General features: G+C 34.7%; 1 protein-coding gene across 5 annotated transcripts in view; it reads left to right on the top strand.

Annotated features, from left to right (window-relative positions):
• Window positions 1-17,742, top strand: part of Pds5a (PDS5 cohesin associated factor A) — a 96,336-nt gene that overhangs the window by 31,135 nt on the left and 47,459 nt on the right. For 4 of the 5 annotated variants that reach the window (XM_057771286.1, XM_057771287.1, XM_057771288.1 and 1 more), the window contains exons 4-13: window positions 1,720-1,806; window positions 2,279-2,376; window positions 7,143-7,269; window positions 8,366-8,446; window positions 11,095-11,235; window positions 12,766-12,881; window positions 13,568-13,662; window positions 14,287-14,432; window positions 15,541-15,692; window positions 16,924-17,037. In XM_057771286.1, coding sequence (XP_057627269.1) covers window positions 1,720-1,806; window positions 2,279-2,376; window positions 7,143-7,269; window positions 8,366-8,446; window positions 11,095-11,235; window positions 12,766-12,881; window positions 13,568-13,662; window positions 14,287-14,432; window positions 15,541-15,692; window positions 16,924-17,037 — 1,157 coding nt within the window. The remainder of the gene's footprint in view (window positions 1-1,719; window positions 1,807-2,278; window positions 2,377-7,142; window positions 7,270-8,365; window positions 8,447-11,094; window positions 11,236-12,765; window positions 12,882-13,567; window positions 13,663-14,286; window positions 14,433-15,540; window positions 15,693-16,923; window positions 17,038-17,742) is intronic. The other variant, XM_057771291.1, reaches the window with a different exon arrangement.

Below are 17,742 nucleotides of genomic sequence, written 5' to 3'. Positions count from 1 at the left end.
AATACCATTCCTTTTATTTTGTCATATAAGAGGGTTTTTGACCACAAGTTTCATATAATTATTTATTATCTACAGATATGACTGGTATAGAATGAGGCTTTGGAAGGTAAAGATCAGAGCTTGTCCTGGTCTGCTTATATTTAACCTTCCTGTTCGTCCTCCAGAAAGCCCAGTCGGATAGATGGAAAGCATAAATAGTGGCTTAATGATAGTTTATAAAACAGTACTATACTAGAATTTAGACAGTGAGATAATTTTCCCCTTATAGGTTATTAAGTAGTGGATATTCAGAACTGCTCATTTTTGTGGTTCTATCTTTTAAAAACAATTGTTAGGGTTGGAGAAATGGCTTAGAGGGTAAGAGCATTGGCTGCTTTTCCGGAGATCCTGAGTTAAATTCCCAGCAACTGCATGGTGGCTCACAACTGTCTGTAATGAGATCTGGTGCTCTCTTCTGGCGTACAGTCATAAATACAGACATAACACTGTATACATAATAAATAAATCTTTAAAAAACCAATTGTTAAGGTGATCTGTTGTAACTGGTTTTATACTGTTTTTGAGTAATTCTTGGGGAAACGGTAATCTTATTATTTATGTGCATGTGCCTGCATGAGTTTATGTGTATTGCATGCACATAGATGCTGGCAGAGATAAGAGGAGGCTTTCAGATTTTCTGAAATGAGTTGCAGATGGTTGTAAATCCCAGACGGATGTGCCGGGAACCAAACTCGGGTTGTGTATAAGGGCAGCAAGTGCTCTCATCTTCGAGTCGTTGCCCCTTTTCAGTACAGTTAGTATTGCCCTCTCATCTCTTGTTTCTTTTTCCATACTTTCAGTCACTTGTGATCAACCAAAATATTAAATGGGAAATTCCACAAATGACAACAGTTCACAAAGCTTCAGTTTGATAAGTTCACTGTCATGCTTTCTCTTGAGACATGCTGTCTGCCCATGAATCACTTAGTGGTTTTCTTTGTTACCTGAGAACTGGACTAGTGTCTTACTGTTCACATTCAAGTCGTCAGCACTTAAATAATGACCCCTTTTATAACTTTGTTTTGTAACTTTTATAATACTGTTCTGTCTCATGGTTATTTTTGTTCATGTTTTACTTTGCCTTATAGACTAACCTTTATCATGGATACGCATTTAAGGAAAAAACAAAATACATGTAGATTACAAGCATCCACTGTCCGGATTACAACAAAACATGTCATTTATGCTATACTAATATTAGTTTGAATGAATGAAAATTTCTTGAGGAAACTTATTAAGGAACAAAGCACCATCCTCAGTACTTAGGTCAATGCCTTACGTTTGTGCCAAATAGCTTTTCATCATCAAATTCAAAACCATGGACTGAAAACTACTTGCTTACATGCCAGGAGAAAAGAGTAGTTTTCCATGGTACAATGCAGAGACAGTGAGTGACAAGTGTAGTAAGATGAAGAATGTTCTCAGATGAGTGTGCAGTAAAAGTCTGTAGTTTTGCTTCCAAAGGATGTTGTTTGTTTGTTCTAATCTGTTCCAGTCATTTAAAATAATGCTGTCCCACAGCATTCAAATAAAGGGGAACTTTGTTTATTGTAGTTTGTAATGACTTCTAGATATCTATACCTCTATATGTAGATAAAGATATGCACTTAGTGTATTGCAAAAATGACAAGTAATAGTGTCTAAGCTAATAAATTTTTTACTTTTTTATTTCTTTAACAGGACATATTTCTCTTTATTACCAGACAGTTAAAAGGTTTGGAGGATACAAAGAGTCCACAGTTTAATAGATACTTTTATTTATTAGAGGTAACAATAATACTTTATTTAATAAATATGATTCCATGTAGTTGCAAATTCTTAAAATTATAATGTAAAGTAAAACTGTTATATATAACTTATTTATTAAATTGTCTTATATTTCATAAGGAAAATATCTCTATGTTTCCTCCGTCTTTAAAAGATGAAGTATATCTGGTGAAAAAAATAATTTGATATTTCACTGTCATTCTTAATCTAAAAATGAATCTTCACAGCTTCTGAAATTTTATATATATATATTTGTAATAACTCCTAACTATTCAGTACTTTTCAACCTGAGACAGTTGATGCTGCCAGTTAAGTTTTTAAAGATTGGACTGATTTTAATTGTGTACATTGAGTCTTTGTAGACTTCACTGTAAACAATTCTACATGTAAAAATTAAATTGTACTCGTGTGCTTTTGTGTGACAGTTCTACATGTATGTGATTAACCAGTTATTTTTATTTGTTGATTTAAGAATTTAGCTTGGGTTAAATCATATAACATCTGCTTTGAGTTGGAAGATTGCAATGAAATTTTTATTCAGCTTTTTAGGACTCTCTTCTCAGTAATCAAGTAAGTTTTTTTAAGCTTTTTAAAAAAATATTGTGTTTATTGAATTGTTATGTACTCTACTATATTCTACTATATAAGCTAAACTCTCTAGATTTCTAGAGAAATTATTTTCTAAGAATATTTCAAAGGGGGAAATAAACAAATTCTGTTGTTTGAAAGCTGTGCTTACCATTTTTCAACTAATTAGTTAATTATTTCCTTGATATAGGGGCTCCTTTGTAGCTCTGAGAGACCTGGAACTTAGGTAGCCAGGTTGGCCTCAAACTTGTAGTTTTCTGCCTTAACCTACTGAGTGATTAAATTATTAGGATTGAGGCAGCGTGCCTGATGTTACACTGTCTCTTTAAATTTGCTGTATTGAATTGGTTGACTTTTCTGTGTCTTTTTGTGTGTTTCAGGCTAAGTAATATTAGAGGATCATAAAACAGTCCTTGGAGTTTTTTTATCTTACTTTTTTAATATTTAAATATTTGACAGTTATGTACATATATATATACATTGATTATTTCACCCTCAGGATACTCGCTTTTTTGTGTTGTGCCTCCCCTCCCCCCGGAATCCACTGAGTCCTGTTAGTACTTTCTGCTGGAATATTTTAAGGCTTTTGTTAGCTTGTTCTTCCACAGATGACCATAGAGCGAGTTCAGCAGTACAGTGCCCATGCCACTTTCAGAAGACAGAGTCCATAGCACTCCTTCTCCTTCTCTTCTATCCTTTCTAGCCCCTCTTCTTTGCTGTTCCTCACTCAAGTCTTGACTAGGAGAGTGTGCAGTGAATGGTATAGGAATTTCATGTTGAGCTGGTCTGTCAACACTTTGACCAGTTCAGAGTCTGCATTATCTGTTGTTTACTTTAGAAACTTTTCTGACCAGGCTTAGAGCAACACTGACCTATGGCTATAAACACAAACATTTAGGGCACGGTTTGATCACATGTCCATTTAGCAAAACAGCAGGAGTAGGCTCTCATCACCAATTATCCCCTTGAATTTCTGAACCATGGGCTTTTGACCAGATTTATTATACTAGGCATGTATTCTCTCTTGTGGAACAGGCCTAAGATCCAATCAGAAAGTGGTTGGCTACCCTTTTCCCTCCCAGCTGTTTGCTTGATACTTTCTGCCACTATGAAAGCTAGCTATTAGGGGAAGTTTTCATGTCAGTTCCAACTTGATTTCTCTAACTGTCCTTCAGCCACAGTACATGTGTCTCCAGTTGTGTAGTGGGCAATCAGAAGCAATAGAAATGGTCTGTGTTATGGGATGTGGGGACGCTCCCCGAACAACAACTTTAAAGGAGGTTGAAAACACCTTGTTTTGAAGAAACTTAGCCATAGAAGCAATGGCATCATAGTGTAAATGGCATGAGACATTAAACAGTGAAGTACTAGGTATTTTGTGCTTCAGTGATGTGGAACAGAAGAGATTAATTAGTTCGTTCACTTACAAACTTTGATAATGTTTTCTTTTTGGATGAAGATAATATGAGTATGTATGTAACATGTATTTTATGAAAGTTTTGGGATGAAATCTAGTGCCTCAAACTTGATAGATACTAGGCAAATGCTCTACAACTGAACTGTAGCCCTGACTCTTGAAAGTCATATATGTTGCCGGGCGATGGTGGTGCATGCCTTTAATCCCAGCACTCGGGAGGCAGAGGCAGGCGGATCTCTATGAGTTCGAGACCAGCCTGGTCTACAGAGCTAGTTCCAGGACAGGCTCCAAAGCCACAGAGAAACCCGGTCTTGAAAAACCAAAAAAAAAAAAAAAAAGAAAAAGAAAGAAAATCATATATGTTGCTTGAATCAGCTTTTCATAGAATGGAGAATCAGTATACTTCCTGGTCAGGAGAATCCAAAACTGATTTCGGTCTAGTTTTTTTGTGGGTTTCTTTGGGAGGTGGGGAGAGGGGTTGGATTTTTTTGTTTTGTTTTTAAGACAGGGGTTCCCAGTAGCTATGGAGCCAGTCCTGGAACTCACTCTGGCCTTGAACTCATAGACCTGTCTGCCTGTCAAATACTGGAATTAAAGGTGTGCATCACCACCACCCAGGTTTTTTTTTTTGTCTAGCACTTTTATTATTTGTTCATACCTAACATCTGAGATGTGTCTTAAAGTATTATATTATATGCATATATATCTTGTGTCAGTTTTAAATTCTCTGCCACATTAAGAAATGGCAGTTAGGATAAAAAGCAGTTGAATTTCATTTTATTGATTCATTGTATCCAAAAGACTTAACCTTTCAGTATGTGACTCTGTTGGGTTGCATGTGAATTTCTAGAAATTTTTTCTTTCTCCTTTAGTATAGTGAAGGTTTTATATTAACTTAAAGTAAACAGATTTGATTAGTGTACTAGCTAAAACATTTAGATCATAAGAGCTTCCTGTGTCATTTTACTTCCAGCAAGCCATTGGAATAAGTGACAAACTTTTATGCTAATTACCATCTTCTATATTACAAAGCCTACTAGGAACTTGATTGTACGAGAAGCCACCATTTTTTGCCCATGATTCAGCGTGGCAGTTTGTCTGGTTTGGGTTCTCTGTGTGTCTGTAGTTTTTTTAACTGGGCGGCACCGGGCAGTAGATTGAAGTAATACAATAATAAAATCACATATCAGTATCTTTATACACTGTATAGGCTTCAGAATTATCAAGAGAGGCAAGCTCTTCAATATTAGAATTTTTGCCAATCCTTTAGTAGCTTCGGACTTATTAGCTAAGCTAGATGTATAGTCAAACCCAGATTAAAGGATTGTTCATATGGACTTCATGAATGGAACATCATTGTAATGTGACACAGAGGAACAATTTGTGGGGGAGATTACTCAGCTGGTAAAGTGCTTGTTGCTTGTCTTTAACACATGTTCAAATGGGTATTTGTACACTATGAATATCTACAACAGACACACTAAAATAACTTAAGAACAATTTCTAACTTTTCATTGTAACAACATTTCATAGACTTTCCTTTTGAAATTTATGATTACTATCTCCAATACTTGTGAAATTATTGATTTGTTCCTCCTATAACCTCTACAAAATCTACTCGAGCTGCATTGAAGCCTTTGTTAATTCATTTCAGGAAATTTGTTACGATATATTTTAGAACTTTTCTTCTGCTTTGATTTGATTTGGGTTTTATACTTGGCTCCTTGAGTTTCTAGATTCTGGGCTTATCTTCTTTTGATTACTCTTCCAAACTCTCATAGGAAGTTCAAAGATTATTTCCAGATTTAAGGAACTTCTCACCTGCATGCGATGATCATTAAGCACTTGAATCTTTAAGTTTGATTCCTGAATAATTCTTTGTTCACTGATATGCAGCTTTGCAAACTTTATTCTGTATGCACTCTGTGGAGAGAACCATTAGGGTCCATGAGGGCTGTCTTCCCTGGGCTAGCCTGTTAGCTTACCCAGAATGTGATACTGTTTTTTTGTTTTTAGTTTTTTTCATCAGTGTGTGAATGAATCCCAATATCAGAACTCTATTGTTTCTGTATTTTTCTCTGTTTTTAGTTGTTTTGGATAAAACACAAAACATAATCTTGTTACTACATCCAGATTCAAGTAAAGTCTTAAGTTTACTGACTTGGATTGGTGAAATTATTCAAATAATTTGTTTTTAAGACAGGATCTCATTGTGTAGATCCTGACTGGCCTAGAACTCCTTATGTAGCCCTGGCTGGCCTTGAATTCACAAGTGTTTCTGTCTCCCAAGTATTGGGGTTAAAGGTGTGCATCACTAAGATTGGCCATGAATAATTTTTTAAAGTCTCTTTTATCTGTCTTCCTTGTATTTTTTCTTTCCTTCTCTTGATATATGGATCTGAGAACTAAGCACTTAAGATTTTGTGTGTGTTGTTTTTTTTGCATCAAGTTGAATATCTATATTCTTCAAGTCATTACACTGCCACACACAAGACATACTGAGAACTGTGAAGTGTGTAAGATATTTTGGAGAGTACACATGAAAGGACTGTCTTTTTAAACATTGTAGAAATTATGGCAATCTCCCCCCCCCCCAAACTTTTAAAAGCTTACATGTTTTCCTTCATTAAATGCTAGATGGGTCAATTATTTAAAAATAGTTGTTGCTTCAAGAAAAATTTTAAACACTTAGATAATCCAGTCTTTCAATTTTGTTTCAAACTTCTGTATTTATACTATAGTATATGGTTCTATCATTCTATAGACTATACATTTTAAAGGGATTTCTTTATTGTATGTATGTGTATATAGGTGACTTGTAGAGAATACTTCATTAGAAATTAAGGTGATGTGTGTTTAGAGTACTTTATAATATGATTCAGTTATCAAGGTAGTCCATTGCTGGGTAGTGGGAGAAGTAAAAATCCTTTAACACCTGAGATTGTTCATGTTGTACTGTGGTTGAATCTAAGGCTTCATGTTTATTTAGTAAGTACTCTACCACTGAGCTCTTTTTCCCAACCTTGTTCTCTCCCTAGAGAGAATCTTGCTTATTTGTTCAGCTGGCTTTAAGCTATGATTTACCCTTCTTACTCTCCTGAATATATATGATTAAAGACCTTTGCCCCTAGGTCCTAAGGTAATTGCTTTAAACTGAAAATTTTGATTGGCATAGTGGCACTTAGGGTGAGGAGGTGCAACCTAAGTTTGAGGTCAACCTGGGTTACAGAGCAAGACCTTGTCACCAGTAAATAAACAAGTATATGAAAGAAAACAGACCCCAGTGAACTTTGTCTTTCTAGATGCCTTAATTATTTTCCCTTCTTTTTAGCAATAGCCACAATAAGAAGGTACAAATGCACATGTTAGACTTGATGAGTTCTATCATCATGGAAGGTGATGGAGTTACTCAAGAGTTACTGGATTCTATTCTTATCAACCTCATTCCCGCACACAAGGTCTGTATAGTATCAAGATACTAAAGATCAGTTTACCTAAAGAAATCAGCTATTAGCCTTTTCCTTTTGCGATTTTATGTAAGAATTTCTTTTTTTAAAAAAAAAAAAAGAATTCCTATTCTGACGCTAGAATCAGTCTACATTGTCTAAAATATTTAATAGTTTTCATTTGCTTTTTTAAATGTGTATGGGCTTTTTTTTTTCCTGCTTGTATATTTGTGCACTGCCTGTGCTCAGTGCTCACAGAGGCCTGAAGAGTGCCTGGAGTTATAGACAGTTGTGAGGCACTAAGCGGTTGCTGGGAATCAAATTCCTATCCTCTGTAAGAGAGGCGACTGCTCTCAATGACACGCCCCAGAAATGTGGTTTTAGCTTCTTTTTGAGAGGTGTAAGATGAGAGAGATTTTAACATGTGTTCTTTGAAACAATAATTGTTTTTTCGATAAATTTTTAACATTTAAACATATGCCATGGCTACCATCTTTCCTAGATCCTTTGTTATAATACATTGGTACATAAGGAAACAAGTAGTCATCATTTCAGAAATAGGTGATCTGGGTGTGATGGCTCACACCTTTACTACAGTCGCTTGGCAGACAGATCTCTGAGGCCAGCTTGATCTGTGTAGTAGTTCCAGGCTAGCCAGTGTTACATAGTTAGGCCCTGTTTCAAAAGAAGGTTGATCAAGGCCCTTCCCAGCCTTTCCTTGTTGTGGTTTAGGAATTTGAATCTTTGGTGATTGGTCTACAATATAACTGAATCACATCCTCAGGACTTCTTCTTCAAGTACAATTGATTAAACAATGAAATATTTAGTATTTGGGGATGGGGAGGGAGCATGCATTTAGGATAATGTGTTTAATAAGTTCATATTGTTTTTAGTTTAGTAAAACTTTCTATAGGTTGGATTTTTGGCAGCCTTTCATATATATTTTAGAGTTTGTTTTGTTGAGTTCATTTGGCTGGCTCCTTCTGTGTAAAACCTTGAATGGAATTCACGTAACTGTTTTCATATTTTGATAAATTTAAATACATAATTGTTCAAATGATGCTGTTTCATCAGTTCATTTGTAACTTTGCATGATTTGTTTTTCAGAACTTAAATAAACAGTCTTTCGACCTTGCAAAAGTCTTGTTGAAAAGGACAGTCCAGACTATTGAAGCATGCATTGCCAATGTATGTATCTCTATACATTTATTTCAGAACTCTGATTCTTGACAGGTGGATTTATTATAATCATATGCAAATACATTTCTCATGAAGATGGTTTTATTCAGATAAAATATGAAAACATACATAAATATGATCACAATTGGAAAAAATGTAGCATAAATGTAAAATGCCTTTAAACTGGCCCAATGATAGATATAACTTTAAAATCTGACCCCTTCTTCTTCATCTGTACTCATACTCGCCGTATCCTCCCAAATATGTGAAACTTTAAATTCTTTCTGGAATTTTTTTCCCTTTTTTTAAAAAAGGGTCTCATTCTATATCTCTGGCTGGCCTGGAACTTTCTAAGTAGATCAGGCTGGCCTCAGAGATCTGCTTGTCTCTACTTTTTGGGTCTCTATCTTCATCTGTATGCATTTGCCTCTTTATGTCTTCTGGGTCATTTTTCTAAAATAGTTTCTTCTTTAATAGATGTTTACAAATATATATTTCAAAAGACTGTGTGTTATGGGGAGCTGGAGGGTCACAGGATAATCTGTAGGAATCAAACTAAGCTCATCAGGTTTGGGAACAAATGACTATCTCCAGACTTACAGCGTTTTTTAAAAATTCATTGACAGCTGAACCCACGTGCCTTTAAGGACAGCACTTGGGAGACAGAGGCAAATGGGTCTCTGTGAGTTCTGAATTCAAGGATAGCCAGAGCTATACAGAGAAATCCTATCTTGACATGCATCTCCCCCCCCCCCCCCCCATACACACCCAAGCTTGTGCATAAGTTAATTCTGTAAAGGAAAAATTGAAATTGAGCGTAAATTTGTTCTTTGTCAAAAAGTAGAATTTTATTTTAAAAAATTTTACTACCTTAAAATAATAATTCTTTTATAAATTTACTTGTGTACATCTATTGTATTCTATGTCTACCTCTATATTTATTTAGGTTTTTATTAATAATACAAGTGAGTATAAATTACACTTATTTTCCTTATTGCCTTGTATTAAAGCTTTTTATCAGTGCTTTCCTTTACAGGTCATCTTTGAGAATGCAGGTCTATCTATTGTGGAATTACCTCCTTATAATAAAATAGGGATTATTTAAATTGTATTAAATTGTTATGTTTGTTATTAAATTAAGACTTTGGTAGGTTGCCTTGAATATCCTGTTCTCAGTTATTAGAAATAACTATCGATAGTTCAGATACACTTCCATAGGTATCATACCATGCTTATTTGTGCGTATACATATATTCTTTTATTTTATATGTATAGATGTTTTTACTACATGTATGGGGGTCAGAAGAAGGCAACAGCCAGCTCCCTTAGGACTAGAGTTACAGATGGTTGAGAGATGCCATGTAGATGCTGGAAACAGTACCTGAATCCTCTGGAAGAGCAGCCAGTGGTCTTAACTGCTGAACCATCTCTCCAGCCCCATTTGTGTATATTTTAAGACTCTATTTATTCTTTTCAAAGACTCCATTGAAATACTGAAATTTTCTGACTCATAATTTAGCTATCTAAAAAGATACATGTAACTTTATGATTTCTGAAACAAATGCTAACCGGGCGGTAGTAGCACACACCTTTAATCCCAGCCCTTGGGAGGCAGAGGCAGGTGTTCTCCTGAGTTTGAAGCCATCCTAGTCTACAGGACAGGCTACAAAGCTACAGAGAAACCATGTCTCCAAAAACCAAGAAAAAGAAATGCTGATTTGTATAGACCTGTGTTTTTAACATTTCAAAATCTGGTTCCCAGCTGGAGAGATGGGTCAGTGATAAAGAATGCTTACAGAGAACCCAAAATTCTCTTCTTAACATCCATGTCTCACAACTGTGTATAATGCCAAATTCAGTGAATTCAGCACCCCCTGACCTCTGTGGTCATATACTCAGAATATATATACACAAATGAAATCTATAAAAAGGAACATTCTCCTATGTGTATGTATGTGTGTGACACTTGTGACAGTTGTAGTACTTTGGATATTAAATATTCTTTTTCCTGTATTCCTTTAGTGTATCCAAGTATCTCTGATAGTGAGGGGGTAGGTGCACACAGTGCAGTTAATTTTCTTTGGAGAAGACCAGAAAATGGTATCATATCACCTGGAACTAGAATTACAGGCAGTTATGAGCCACACTTAAAGATCTTTGGGAAGTAAACTTGGGTGCATTCTCTTAATTCCTGAACCATTTTTAAATTACTAACTTTTGTGTCTTCAACCTTTATTTTTATCATCTAAGTCAAATTGTATTTGGCTTTCACTAGAAATAGAAAACAAAAGAACACAGAAACTTAAAGCCTACCTTAAAATATTTATCACTCAACTCAGGAAAAATAGAATTCTTTAAAATTGAAATCAATTGAGAGTTTAAATTGTGTCCCTATAATGAATTACACATGTCTAAATTTTCAGGTATGTCATCCTTATTTGTAACACAACAGTAATCATTATTTTAATTCATGATTTGATAATATTTGGAAGTTTGTCTTTTGTTTAGATGTCTATCCTCTTACATGTTAGTAATTCAATAGCAATCTGCTGTTCCTTTCAGTTGTATGTATAATGCTCATAGTTCTCTTTGCGTCTATATTTATAGAAAAAATTTTTAAAGTAAATTAACCCTTTTTATTGTAATGTCTCCTATAGTTTTTCAATCAAGTCCTGGTGCTGGGAAGATCGTCAGTCAGTGATCTGTCCGAACATGTATTTGATCTGATTCAGGAACTTTTCGCTATAGATCCTCATTTATTGTTATCTGTCATGCCACAGCTTGAATTCAAACTGAAGGTACCCTATAGGCTTTACAGGAAAAAAAAATGTATAAAATTTTTCACTATTTATCTTAGTTATCTTTTCAACATCGCAGCATGTCTACTTGTTATCAATTGATAAACACAGTGACAGAGATAAAGTATTGTTGTCTTTGAAATTTACAATATTCATACCCCATTACTCAGGAGCTGTAAAGGGTCTGAGAAGCTCATTCCATGCTTCTGCTGCTGGGTAATCATTTATGTATCTGGCTTATGTCAGAGGGGCAGGGGAAGCTGAAGCCTTGTCCTTTGGGCTCCAGGCTCTCAGTACTGCATCAATATTTTTATATTAAATAATATCCATATTTAAGTAGATACTATATTAATTTTATTTATTTTATAAATAATGGATTTAATCATTTTTTTGCCAAATCAGTGTATTGGGGTGTGCTATACACTCATACATATACCAAATAAATATATTATACACAAACAAACTAAATAAATGCAACATTTAAAAAATTGATAAACTATTAATGTAGAACGTTTTAAACTTTGTTCCACTCATTCATTAAAATGGCTATTGTCAGTTCAACATATATCTTCATGAGATAATACTTCACTTAGATCAACACACCTGTATATCAGCAATAAGAAGCTGTTTTACACCTGAAGGCCATTGCAATTCACTTGAGGAACATCTTAAAATGAGTGCTTTAGGTCATCTTAGCAGTTTTATTTTAATAGTTATAGATATAAAGTGTTACGTGAATTGAAATAAATGGATCTGTAAATATAGTCATTCACAAGATTTCCTTAGATTCTATTGTTTTTTACATTTAAGACATTAATTTTTTCTTAAAAGGTTAATGGGATTAACTAGTAAATTTTGGAGGTACTAAACATTGATAATGCCCAGCATTGTTTTATTTATTGCTTGAGAAAAGTTTTTTTTTTTAAAAAATCCATTTTGTTACTACTGTGTTAAAGCCTTAACACAATTGTCATTTTACATTTGTTTTACACAAATGTAGATATTTTATTCCTACTTCCCAAAAACTTTCTGAGAGTGATTAATTTGAGTTTTGAACTCTCAATCTCTTTAGTAGTATTGTTCTTCTTTATCATGTTTTTTAGTCAGTGGAGAATCATTGTTAAAACTGTATATCAAAACCTTAAGTATTCTGTATTCATGTCGAAGTTTCAATTGTAGGAAAGAGTCTTTATGAAAGAAGCTCACTAGGGTAGGAATTATTTGTTACTTTGTCCTTTGTGAAATTTTCTAAAGTTTTAGACAATGTAAAGATTTAATAAAATGCTTATATTTGTACAAAATCTCTATAATCAATGTGTAAATAAGTTGAAAAGTAGGCATGAGTTAGCACTCTGGAACATAGAAGCAGGCCAAGAGAACACGCAATCTAACATGAAATCAGACAAAATTTCTCATAGTAAACAAAAGCTTGTGCTAGTTCACATTGTTCATCATGATAGTTAAAATATAAAATGGTTTCTACTGGGGAAGTAAAATGCAGCTCCCTTCATTGTGTCTTTCTCTTCGTAGAGCAATGATGGTGAAGAACGATTAGCTGTGGTTCGACTTCTAGCTAAATTGTTTGGCTCTAAAGATTCAGATTTGGCAACGCAGAATCGGCCTCTTTGGCAGTGTTTTCTTGGGCGGTAAGAGAAATAACTTAGAATTTTGTATGCTCTCAGAGTCCATATGATTGAGAATACATGCACCAAAACATTAGTTGATATTTGTTGGCTTTTAGGATAAATTGTAGAGCAAAGTATTTATGAGCACAGTTTATACATTCATTGTAACACTTTATGCTTGAGTGTGTTTAGTGCAGCGTGTGGATGTATGCTGAGTATTTTTATTTTGTAGCAAAATTTCAACCTTTAGTAATTAAGGTCATCAAAATCTGTTGTCTGAATTGGAGAATATTATTTATGCTAGTTTTGTTTCAACATGATAAGCACATACTGTTTGCAAAAATGTTTCTAAAGAATTGTGCATCTCCCCCCCCCCCCTTTTGAATATAGGGTCTTTATTATGTAGCTCTGGCTGTCTTATGCTCACTCTGTTGACCAGGCTCTGTCCTTGAACTCATAGATCCACCTGCCTCTTCCTCCTGAGTGCTGGGATTAAAGGTGTGGGATACCATGCTCAGTTCTTTATATTCTCCATAGAATACATCAGCTACCAGTAACCATTGTTGTTCATAAACATTTTTATATTATTTATTTGAAAATAATTATTATATTTATATCAGCAACCATTGTTGTTCATAAACACTTTTATATTATTTATTTGAAAATAATTAATTTGCCTCAATAATATTTAACAATCTTCTATTTAGCTTTAATGACATTCATGTTCCTGTGAGATTAGAAAGTGTGAAATTTGCCAGTCACTGTTTGATGAACCATCCAGACTTAGCAAAGGACCTTACGGGTAAGCTTCCCTTTTTATAAGATAAAATTTTAAAAAACATTTATGTATTGATCACTTGGAATTTTTTTAGAAATTATAAGTTGAGATAATGTAAGCCTTATGACATTGGAGTTAGATACAGAACACATGTACATTATTTTAATATAGTAATATCCCTAATATGTGTAGAAAAAAGGGGATTAGTTAGTTTAGATTGCAATGTTTCATTATTTAATTTAAAGTATTTAATCCTACCTATTTGGCAGTAGCAAATGAAAAGCTTTTATCAGCATAGTGCTACGTATTAAAAATCTAGTTAATTGCTTTTTTGTTTTGATTTTATTTGTATTATAATTTGTTTAGAAATTTAAAGGGTCATTTTGTGTTTTATGTTATGGAATATATGTATGTGTTCTCATTTGACTTTCCACAAAAAAAAAAGTTTCTTAAAATGTACTCTGAAGTAATAAGCCTAGTTTTATGTGCAGTAAAGGCTACTTAGTGATGTCTTATAGGAAATTTTAATTTATCCTGTATTTTGTAAATATTAATACAGACAAAGCTTAAAGTTTTTGGCTTTTTTATCATTCTGAATCATGAAATTTATATGACTAACATTATTTTAATGTTCCTTTTTAATCATAGAATATTTGAAAGTTAGATCACATGATCCAGAGGAAGCCATTCGTCATGATGTCATTGTTACTATAATAACAGCTGCCAAAAGAGACCTTACCTTAGTAAATGATCAGTTACTCGGCTTTGTCAGGGAAAGGACACTGGATAAGCGGGTAAGATCTGGGAGTTTTGCTCTTCCCTCATTTACCATGTTCAAATTGTTTGCTCTGTATGTCTGGTATTATAATACCAGTTCAGCTTTTCTTTGAATCTCAGAATAACACTAAATCTGTAGAACTATTAGTTTTTATGTTTCAAGTGCACATACTACTTTAGGAGACAGCGTCTCACTGCTGTCCTGGAACTTGCTGTGTAGAACATGCTGACCTCAGACTTGCAGAGATCTGCCTGCCTCCATATGCATAGTCTTTGCTTATCTCTATAAATAAGTATGTGGGTTCTGAATCTTTTTTCCTATTATGGCATGGATTTTTTAAAATAATTTATTTTTAGTTCATGTGCATTGGTGTTTTGCCTGCATGTATGTTTATGTGGGGGTGTTGGGTCCTCTGATACTGGAGTAACAGGCAGTTGTGAGCCTCCATTTAGATTCTGGGAATTTTACCTTGGTCCTCTGGAAGAGCAGCCAGTGCTTTTAACTGCTGAGCCATCTTTTCAGCCTCAAGGGTATGGATTTTTCTTATAGCATTTCTATATAAAGTAGAAATATATAATTAAGAACTAAAACAGAAGTGGGGGGGTGGCACACGCTTTTAATTCCAGCACTTGGGAGACAGGGGCAGGCGGATCTCTTGAGTTTCAAGACCAGCCTGGTCTACAGAGCGAGTTCCAGGAGAGGCTCCAAAGTACAGAGAAACCCTGCCTCAATAAACAAACAAACAAACAAACAAACAAATAAATGTAAATAAATAAAACAAAAACCTAAGACATTGAAAACTTTTGTGTACAGAATAAATTAATATAATTTGCAATTTTCATTTTTCCTTTCATTTACATCATTACATATTTAAAGAATTGAAGTGAATGAAATCTGTACTTGGTTTAGTTGGAGGCAAACTAAAAAAATTGGTAAATCATATAACAATACTACCATGGAAAATTAATGAAGGAGCTGGTATCTACCAACAATAGATGTAAAAATGATTAGTAAAACAGTTTGGCAAAGCTGCTTATGAGAAGATGCACTGTGTTGCTGTGGATGACATAGTATTTACTACAGAGCCTAGTGGCTTGCTCATCTCATAAGTGCTATTTTTCTAGTGGCGAGTAAGAAAAGAAGCCATGATGGGTCTTGCTCAGCTTTATAAGAAATACTGTCTTCATGGTGAGGCAGGAAAGGAAGCTGCAGAGAAAGTCAGCTGGATAAAGGACAAACTTCTGCACATCTACTATCAGAACAGCATTGACGACAAGTGAGTCTAATAGTTTGATAAAATTGCTTTTTATTTTAAAATATTTTTATATAATTTTATGTAATTTATTACTAAATATAGAAATAGTTTTCTGTATATTTGTACATATGGTACTTAAATATGATTCTTTTTTTTTTTTTTTTTTTTTTTTGGTTTTTCGAGACAGGGTTTCTCTGTGGCTTTGGAGCCTGTCCTGGAACTAGCTCTGTAGACCAGGCTGGTCTCGAACTCACAGAGATCCGCCTGCCTCTGCCTCCCAAGTGCTGGGATTAAAGGCGTGCGCCACCACCGCCCGGCTAAATATGATTCTTAATAACGTAAGTAGTGTAACAATAGTAAAAAAAAGTCTGGACTTAGGAGTAAGGCAGGATAGAGACTAAAATCTACATTCTATCTCGTCATTTTTATTTATATGTTCTTCAGTTTTAAAACTAAGGAAGTCTAATAATGAATTTAGACTGGAGATAAGAAAAGTCGGATGTGCATATTTTCAGGAAGTAATGATGGTCGATCCTCCTGTTTTTATTACATGACAGCATGGGCAAGGAGCTGAACTACATTCAGGAAGTTGATTAGTTTCTTGAGAATTAGCTGTCCTTGGTATTATAGTTTTCTATTAGTGCTACTTATAGTCTGTAGTTTCAGCCTCCTGAAGATTAGCTGGGACAGTCAAATACCTGTGTTTACAAATGACATTTAAGAAAACAGGGCTGGTGCTACACACTTGTAATCCCAGCACTTTGGAGGCTCAGGCAAAGGTTCAAAGCAAGTTTGGCTTACGTAGCAAGTTTGAGGGCAGCCTGGGATACATGAGACTTGGATTATAAAAAAAAACCAAAAAACAAAAAACACTAATCTTCCCTCCCCGAGAACTGTCAGAAAGAGAATAAACAGGACCAGTGCTGGTAATCCCAGTGCTAGGCAAGGCTGAGATAGAAGGAACTCCCTGAGTTGAAGGCCCGCCTGTGTTACAGTGTGAGACTCTGTCACCTTGGAGTAGCATTCAAGCATTCTTGAAGAAATGTTTTATGATAGATTGTGAAATTAGCTTCAAGTATAAACTGGATACAAAGTCACTACTGAGACTCTGTGAAGGAAGGAGTAACTGTGTACTGACGCTTTTCATTATTTTTGGGCACATAGATTGGTTTAGTAACATTATACAAAATGGTTAAATTCACTTATCACCTCTTAAACAGCATAAGTGTTTTTGTGTGTTTGCTTTCCATAGACTCCTGGTAGAAAAAATCTTTGCCCAATATCTTGTTCCCCATAACCTGGAAACCGAAGAGAGAATGAAATGCTTATATTATTTATATGCCAGCTTGGATCCAAATGCTGTGAAGTAAGTTACTTTTCAATGGCTCATATGTTTCCCACGTGAGTTTTTTTGTTTTGTTTTTCTTTTTTTAATGGGTGTCGGTCTGTGTGTTCGAGTGTTCATGCACACTTTTGATAATGATGTCAGTAATAGGGTTTCAAGTATTCAATTAATTGTTGTGTATGGGTATTTAAACTACCAGCCTTGATACATAGTGAGTTTAATTCTGACCAAGCTACTCCATCTTGACTGAAAAGAGACACACATACAAGTGGACTACGGTGCCATTCATGGTGGTGCACAATTTTAATCCCCATGCTCAGGAGGCAGAGACAGGTGGATCTCTATAATTTCAAGGCCAGCCTGGTCTACAGAGTGAGTTCCAGAACAACCACAGTTCTGTAAAGAGACACTGTCTCAAAAAACTTAAAATAAAACAAACAAACAAAAATCCTAGGGATAACTCATTGGTAGAGATCTTGCCTGGAATTCTGGCATGCCCAAGGCCTTGATTAAACATCAAACACACAGAGAATGCATAAAACACTGCAACTTCAAACTTAAAAGAAAGTTGCAGGAATAGCAGAGCACATAGTAGTATCTATCATATTTGACCATGTGTAATTTGTTTATTCTACCTAAACACATTATTTATATGACTTTAAAATTTGGGGCTGGAGAGATGCTCAGTGTTTAAAAATAGTTGTTGCTCTTCAGAAGTCCTGAGTT

This window comes from Chionomys nivalis, chromosome 6 (genome assembly GCF_950005125.1).
Source record: "Chionomys nivalis chromosome 6, mChiNiv1.1, whole genome shotgun sequence".
NCBI classification, from domain to species: Eukaryota; Metazoa; Chordata; class Mammalia; order Rodentia; family Cricetidae; genus Chionomys; species Chionomys nivalis.
Note: the sequence above shows the minus strand (reverse complement) of the source record. Positions and strands in the feature narration are given on the sequence as shown.